The 8,736-nt window shown below is 41.8% G+C and overlaps 1 protein-coding gene across 1 annotated transcript; it reads right to left on the bottom strand.

The window, feature by feature from the left end:
• Positions 1-236: 236 nt before the first annotated feature.
• Positions 237-8,303, bottom strand: LOC127764004 (beta-amylase 8). Its single transcript, XM_052288808.1, has 10 exons — positions 7,794-8,303; positions 7,344-7,571; positions 5,459-5,533; positions 3,903-4,106; positions 3,325-3,513; positions 2,843-3,007; positions 2,243-2,503; positions 1,427-1,639; positions 1,109-1,331; positions 237-740 (listed from the first exon to the last, which is right to left on the bottom strand). The coding sequence occupies exons 1-10, from the start codon at positions 8,208-8,210 to the stop codon at positions 712-714; spliced, it is 2,004 nt and encodes a 667-aa protein (XP_052144768.1). The 5' UTR covers positions 8,211-8,303; the 3' UTR covers positions 237-711.
• Between the last annotated feature and the right edge of the window lie 433 nt (positions 8,304-8,736).

Genomic DNA, 8,736 nt, shown 5'->3' with positions numbered 1-8,736 from the left:
GATGAGCCATGAACTGAGGCAGGCGAGTGGTCTGGGCTCTACAGTTGGGCCTCAATGGGCTAAAACTAAAATACTAGGTTAAGGCTGTGTTCTGGAGGAGGGGTTGGGAACCCCTCCTCCCCGGCACGCAAAACAAAGCACCTATTATTGTACGATTAATTAATTATTTGCTAATTTTTTTTAAAAATGGATTAATATGATTTTTTAAAGCAACTTTTGTATAGAATTTTTTTTGAAAAAAAACACACTGTTTAGCAGTTTGAAAAGCATGCGCGCCGAAAACGAGGAAGGGAGGTTGGGAACACCTGTGTTTCAAACTAGGTCCAGTTCAGGCCCCTATTGAACAGACCAATTCCAAAATTCCGCGTGTATTTCACACAGAACCATCAGAAAATTACATCCCAGAAAGGGATTAACATTTGTGACCTAAATAAGGACAATATTTCTATTCTATATGGTTGTATACAATGTACAGCACGTCATTTTCTCTGATGTTAAATTCATACCATTCCACGGAAAAAAAAAAGAGTTGCTAAGCTATTATTATCCTGCCTTGAGCCGTACTTACCACCTCCAAAATCCACAACAGAAGCTTTACAACAATCGCGCAGCAGATTTCGCCGCGGGCATCGACGGTTTCTGGGGTCCAAACCAAGCTCCTTTCTTTAATCTTGTTTCAAAACCTATGTGCATATAATGCAACTAGGGAATTCAACCTTCCACAATCTGGGTAGCCTCCCCTGTAAATAAAATCATTTTTACCCGGTTATGTTACGAATTCAGCATCTCCACAGGAAGGGACGAAGAGCGGAGACATACCCTTTGCGGGGTAATATCATGGAAGATGCAAAAACAATCTATGTTAAAGGCAATTAGTTTGCATTTTTCTATACGCAGTTTATCTTCATTCACAATGCGGATGGAAGAATTAACAATCTAGCTCAAATTAAATAGAATGCTAAGACTACATCAAGTCTTGGATAGACCGCATGGTTATATGAAGGACGGTTTGCCGGTAAGATAGCTAGTTTTTCTCAAAAGAGGAAAAAAAACATGGTAAAGTATGTATTCAGGAGTATCCAGAAGTGACAAGCATGGTAATACTAACCGTGCATACACTTGACAAAGTTGCCAAGCTCTGAGAAGCAAACGTCTCTCTGCAAAAGGAATGAGGGTAGCTGACGGTATGCAAAGAACGAGACATGGTGACGGTCAGGATCATGCCTAGGCTTCGCTGTGTCAAGGATCTGTGAGTACATCTCACCATCAAGACATGGAAGAGCACTCTCTACACTTATAGATAATCCATGATCCCATGCTGCATTCATAACCTGCTTCATGTGTACCGAATTAACCCAAGGGAGCAAAAGGTACAAAAAAAAAATGCAGACAGATCTGAAAAGGATTTTTAGCTCAAGCTTCTCACCTGCCATGTTAAACCTTCTGGATCAGCAAATGCTTCATTATTCTCTTGAATTGTAAATTCTGGTCCATAACAAACAAACTTTAGAATTACGGAATGCTTCTTGAGCATTCTGAACACTGGAGAGTATCCATCTCTATTTGTAGGGTTGTAGAATCCTGCCGTAAGTTCCGCAGCATGGCTTGCAGTTCTATACCACCAATAGATAGATGGAATCTGAAAGAAATTATTTTGTCATGGAATAGACAAACAGGCAGGCAAAGGTTGCAAAATATGTGGAACTGCCATGGACTTCTCACTGCAGCACATTCTACATCCATTATGTGAATGTTTTGTGCTAGCAGGTAAATGATCTGGTTAACACATGCTAACATAATTTTGCAAGCTCATATGATCCTCAAATTCAGATTCATCAGAGTATAGGACCTTAATTTCCTATTATTAATAACAGAGTGATATATTATCCAGTAGCAAATAGACTTACAACCAAACTGTCTAGATCTGGGCTGCAGGTAATGATTTTCAATCAATCAACTATGTACAAGGTTTTGAGTAATCTTCCGCTGCTTTAGGTACAAGAGCACAATCCATACTAAGATTGAAGTTCTTTTTATGCATAAGACAAGAAATATTGATTTTTTTGGTGCCTAGTTTAAGAGGAATACCCATTCTGTGCTCAGTTTATCAAACCGTAATATTGATAAATAGCTAGGCAAAAGGAAAATAACATGGGATATATGCAGAAGTTCTCTAAAGAACTTAGAAAGAGAAGATCCGGTGCAATGTTAAAATAAAACTTTACAGAACAACAGTGCATACCTTCACAACAGTTTCGACTCCATCAAATGCAAGAGTAGCAAGTGATAGCACCTGGTCCACATGATCTATGAGGATTCCAGAATACCAGTTAAGGAAAAAGCGTCCATAGTAGCTGTCATAGTCACCTCCGTCACAAAAAAAGCCAGTTTCATGAGGTCTTGAATTATAATAGCCCGCATTATCAGGTCCACGGGCCCAAAACAGATGTCCCCGTGACAATGCTGCTTGTCTAAGGTTCTTTTGCATATACCTGTCGTAACACTGTCGACAATGCAAATCAATAAAAGAAAAGAAATGCATCCAGTATATTTTTAGGTAATTCCGCAATGTTGAAAATTTTATGCAAGCTAGCATTATGCATCATAGATGTAGCATACAACTCAGATATGTATTGTAATCCAAAAGCCCAGGCAGTATATAACCTACAAATATGAACAAGCAGTGACATGCTTTTGAGTACTCATGATTCTACATATTTAAATGCAAAACAGTGCATGATTGTAATTCTATCATATTTAAATTAATCTAGTGGAAAGGACTGTGAAGAAAAATGCCTTATTTATCCCTATCTTGATACAAGTTTGAATTTTAAGTAAATACCTGAAACTCACCAATACCAGGATATCTCCAGCCCATTCTTTCTGGACATGAAGGGTATTTTAGCTCTCCAGAAACACCCAATCCAATTTCGATAGCAGAAATAAGGCCCTCTTCGGTCAGGTTTCTGAATTCCATATGAAAGCTCCTCATGAAATCAAAATACGCCTGCATATAATCCCATTAAGTATCAGAATACTAGTTCTCATCAATCAGGGTGCAATATGAAACGATATTAAAGAAGATAGCATACATGTTCTATGTTTTCAATACCAAGACTCTAACATTATGATCTGCAATATATACTACAATTAGCACAGTGCATAAAGATGGACGGACAATTAAATGCACTAAAAACAACACTAGGCATAAATAAATAGTGCTCATCTAAGGAAACTAACAATTTCTATATCTTGTAATAGACACAGAAGCTAAAGGTAAGTTTAAGCAAGAGAGAAGAAAATTTACCAAGGATGACCCAATACCTCGATGCCAGTTCTCCCGCGAAGGACTCGCTCTTTGTCAATTCCCCAGGAAAGACATTCCATATTTCTCCTACCTTCACGATCAGTAAAAAATACATCCTGGTTCTCTTGTGCAATTTCCATGACCCACTTTGGGAGAGACACACCACCAGATCCAGTCTCCCCAGACCCATGGAATGACAATACAACCTTGAGAAGTTTATTGAAGGAAACTCGCTAAGATAAATTGTGATAAAAATGGTAAAAAGGAAAAGCTCATCTAAGTTGAATATTTCACACTGTTACAAGATGCTGGCAAGTTATGCACAAAACTTAATCATATAATATTTCGAAAATGAAATAATCCAATTCTGAGTTTCTGACTGGTATGGATGTCTTCTGCATAGACATTCTATTTAGTGCCTCAATATCTATAGAAATCACTGTCCACAACATACTATAATTCACATTCACATAATGGCTATTGTGCACAATATTAAATAAATATGATAAGTAGCAAATATGTGATTACTAACATCCCAAAAATGTCTCTGAATATTTGTATCCAAGAAGTCGACAACCATGATAACATGCCTAACCTGAACTTTTAGCTTGAACTCTTTAATGATACCGAAAAGGTCCCTGTAACCAGACCACTCGTACTTGTGAGGAATCCAGGCTTCCACTATCCCCCACCAACAGTCAACGATAACTCCATCAACATTCAAAGACTTCAGATGCATCAGTTCTGCACGTATGCCCTCTGGATCAATCAATTGGCAATGGCTATTGATAATGCCCATCTGCAGCAACAGAAGCACTGCTCAAGTATGGTATGATATGACATATAGATCACAGAAATGGAAACATTCTCTCTATCATAAGAGAATGTGATTTTAACAAGGGTAAAGAAGATATAAACATGGCATAGTAGTTATTAGTCAGCTAAATAGATCGTATGCCAATTTTGTTGCTATGATAGAAGTTAAAGGTTTACATCCATCAGGTCATTAGAGGAATAGCAACCAGGAGTAAATCCAGTAAAAAAGAAAATCATAAAGACGAAACCATAATTTGTGCAACTTGCACCTCCCCCTACCCAAATCCATCAAAGGAAAAACAACAAAAAAAGGAAATTGTTTTTTATGGTAATTACATGGCATACAATCCATTCCAGCAAAGCACGTAGCTGTCACGTGATTAATATAGTGCTAAAATGAAGATAAAAAGTAGTGCCTGCTCAAACACATGTCCTCGTCCTCCTATATCAGCCGGCGCCGCGAGCAGAGCGCAGGCGACACGGAAGGGCTACAGCAACTGGACAAGGCAGCAGTAGTGTTCTGCTCCATGGCGCCCATGACACGTTCCCAGAGAGGTAAAGATACACAGCCAGAGGGCCAGAGTTTAGGGAAGCAGCAGCAGCAGCAGCAAATGAAGGACGGCGGCGATGACCAGAGGGCGTCAGTTGCGAAGACCGATAGCATCTCAGCCACGGAGAGATTGCAACGGGCCTCCAGTACACGGTGAGTTTGTGGGCATGCAATATTGCAAATTTCTATTATATCCTATTAGAACATTTGTTGTTACTTCATTTTCGTAAAGCAGAGAAGTTTTTCATGATAGACTGCTAACTGGGAAAGGTGACATGTTCTTTTATCCAAACATCATGCTTACCTAAGATATACTGCATTGGAATGTTTAGATCAACTTAATAGGTTCATATAAATTTGTGAAACCTGGTACTGTATTAACTTTGGTTGATTGGTGATGTGTGACTGCCCCTAATTGGGGTTACATAGAATTTGTTATATGACACTATGGTCCTTGTATTCTTATAAAAACATGCGTTTGATGGCATTTGTAGCCAACCAACAATATGCCATAGCCACACCACCATGTTTATTGGGGAAAAAAAAAAGCTAAATGACCAAACAAGTCAAAAGAAACAAATTAAGCACAAGATCTAGGGACAATAGATAAAAGCTAAAAAAAGCCAAGGATGTAAATTTCCGAAGTACAAAATTCAGAAGTTTAGTAACAAAATGAACACTCAGTTCAAGCCATTTATAAAATCTGAATCATGTGTCAAATGAAGAACTTGAGGATAACATATTAGCATATCAAATATCAATCAAGAAGTTTGCCAGGAACTTACAGGCAGAGAAGCATAGACTGGTATATATGGAGTTCTGGTGTAATCACCTGCCAGCGCTGCTGATGCTCTCGTCAGCTATTAAAACTCAAAAATAGAAGGAAAACATAAGGAAATCATCCAACAAAAATATAATAAACCAGAAAGCTTTAAGGAAAAGCCGAGGTGTAAATTTTAAGAATGTGGGTTTTGCACAGCAATTCTGCAGAGGTCTTCAGTCTATTCTAGCTTCCAATATTTGCATGATATAAATCCATTAAAAAACTGTTACATAATACAATAAAAACACTACTGCAATACAGAAGTAGAACTTTCTACCCCCTATAGATAGCAATTAATTTTACAGTTCAGAATGAAAATAATTTGTTAGATTTCTTTAGGTCATGGGTTAATTGGATTCATGCCATTATAAATTTGCCTGTTTGAAAATTTACCATTATAATTCAGTTAATTGGAACTGTGCCACTGCTGTTCATTTGTAATTTTAATGATGCCATTGATATACATATTTTACATAAATTTGACGTAAATGCCCTCATCTTCAACCTTCCTATCCTCCTCGGTAGAACAGCATGAGCATGCTCTCTCTCTCTCACTCTTGGTGAGCAGGAGCTCTCCCCGGTGGCGGAGCTCGGCATCCCTCTCGTCGGCGTCGGGCGTTGCTCCAGGACTCGGCTAGCGCTCCTCTCTCCGGCGGCGGTTTTCGGCAGATCGGGCGCGTGGATCCGACAGCGTCCAGGCAAGGGGGCAGGCGACGTGGGTCCGACGACGACGCAGGCGAGGGGGCACGGATCCGGCAACGATGGAGGCGAGGGGCTAGGATTTGGCAGCACTCATCGCTCTACCCTGTCCGCATCCCCCTCTCCTCTAGCGACTAACTGGTACACAAGACCACTACTCCCGGCAGCGGCGGCGAGCTCGTCGCAGCGGCGGCAAAGTCTCGGAGACAGATGGTCCTACAGCAGCTCGGCGCAACGGAGAGCTGACCCGGCAACGACAACAAGCTGCGTGGCAGTGAGCAGATCTGGCTGTGAGCTACGTCAACAAGCTCGTCGCGGCGGCATGGATCCATACGGAACCAATGGCGGCAATAACAGCAGAAACGACATGGGAGGAGGAAGAGTGAACGGCTGCGGGGACTGGCTCAGCCCCAGCGGCGGCACCGGCGCACACCCCGACCCTGCCGCTCCTCTCTCACTGCTCCTCTTCTGGGTGTCCATCGGCCGACCCTGCCATGGAACCGCCCATGAGCTGGACCACCGTGGAACCACACACGAGCAGCGCCGCAAGAGGAGGAGGCAAGACGACCTCAAGCTCCACCGGCTGCATCGATGGAGGAAGAGATGGAGAGAGAAGATGAACAGAAGGGAGAGGAGGAGGAAGGAAGAAGATAGGGGTATATTGGTCCATACAAAAATACAGTAGAAAAAAAGGCGTATAACATGGCATGGTTTCAATTTGAGGATAGTTGTAGTGGTGTCGTTTCAATTATAAGAATTATAATGGTATTTTTCTAAACTGGCAAATTAATAATGGCATGGATCCAATTTATGTGAAGTTTACAAACCTATGAGTCGAGTGCAATGGAGGAGGTTCAATTCCTTCCATACAAGTTTTGTAGTGGCAAAAAAATTAGAAGGATCACTTTTCCCAACTACATTCATACTATTATCTACAAGTTGGTTTTTCATATATCACATATATATTACCCATTATTCAAGTCAATGTAGGGGCACCCTTTCCTTTTCTTTTTCAGAATGAACTTGAAAGTGTTTCAAACAATTTTGATCTTAGGTATTGTAGTAGGCAAAAGAAAATCTGTGAGGGATTACACAAGTTGGAATATCAAAAACTAGCTAAGCCAAACAAATGACATTGTTTTTCTTACCTGGTGATTTTCCAAACAATTCAGAGAGCTGACAGAATCTGAATTCCCATATTTCTCATTTCTTATGCTTTGGTCTGCCACCACAACAGAGTCCAACGATGATGGCGATAAACTATCATCTGTTTGTAGCATAGAAGCCTGCGAGTCTAATGGTGTCCCGATGGCGTAGCTGTTGAGAACACTAGTAAAAGATGGGGTTTCAACAGAATTAACATGAAAAATCCCTGGCTGCAAATAACATTAAAAACAACAATGTGTTAGAAGATGACTAGTTTTTTCTCACAAAATCCAATCATATCATTGTACACTAAGAGATAAACGCAAACTACCGATACAGTAACAGTAAACATGCACTGGTAAGTAAGAAGGCAAAGTAAACTGAACTGAATAAATTGAAATGATAATAAACAAGTGGAGGGAGAAGCAGGAGATTGGTGAAGATGCACGGACCGATTGGGGGGTGGGAGGGTGGAGGGGTTGCGACGAGGCGCGGAAGGTGGTGCCGTCGGGATGCACGGTCCACCCTGCGGCGCGCGCGAGGGCGGCGAGGACGTCGTTCATGTCGGCGCGGGCGGGGAGCGGGAAGTTGCCGTGCTGCCGCAGCCCGGACAGCATGCGGCTGGTGATGGCCCGGCGGTGCCGCTCCCTCAGCTTCGTCCGCTCCTTCTCCCTCTCCCTCTCCCTCTCCCTCTCGCCTCCCCCTCCGCCGCCGCCGCGCCGCCGAGGCGGAGGCGCCGCGGGGGAGGGGGAGGGGGAGGGGTCGGCCGCGACGGCGGGTGGGGGTGGGGTGGAGACGAGGCCCCGCGGGCGGCGGTGCGGCGGCGGGTCCCCGTCCAGCACCGGAGAGTGCGGGTGCTTCAGGCTCATCACTCGCCGCCGCCGCGGTCGCCGTCGCGCCGATCTGCGGGCGCGGGGGAGGAGAGAAGAGTGGAGAATCCGAAGACTGAAGAGTGGGCCAGAGCTCTCCACAGGCAGAAATTGCTGGCGTGGCGCCAAAGCTGCCAACTATAAGTAGTTTACTAAAGTTGACTTCGGGCATGTTCAGATTACTGCTAAAATTAACCTAACCAAAATTTAATAATACTAAATTTTTGATAAGTTGATAGAATTACTAAATTTTGGTAGGATAAGACAAATATGGCGTACCAAAATTTCCTACGTATTACTAAACTAAATGCAACTATATATTTATCAATTTTATCAAATAGTGGTATGATTTAAAATGACATCAATCTAAACATGCCCTCCTATAATTCCCTTTCTCAACTTCACCTTCTTGTTTTTCGCACTTATGTTTTCCGAACTACTAAATAAGTATGTTTTATAACAAATTTTTGTAGAAAAGTTGTTTTTTAAAAAATCATGTTAATTTATTTTCAAATCTTTTAAACTA

This window comes from Oryza glaberrima, chromosome 2, assembly GCF_000147395.1.
Source record: "Oryza glaberrima chromosome 2, OglaRS2, whole genome shotgun sequence".
In the NCBI taxonomy this organism is placed as follows: Eukaryota; Viridiplantae; Streptophyta; class Magnoliopsida; order Poales; family Poaceae; genus Oryza; species Oryza glaberrima.
The sequence above is the reverse complement of the archived record's forward strand: the minus strand, read 5'-3'. Positions and strand labels throughout refer to the sequence as shown.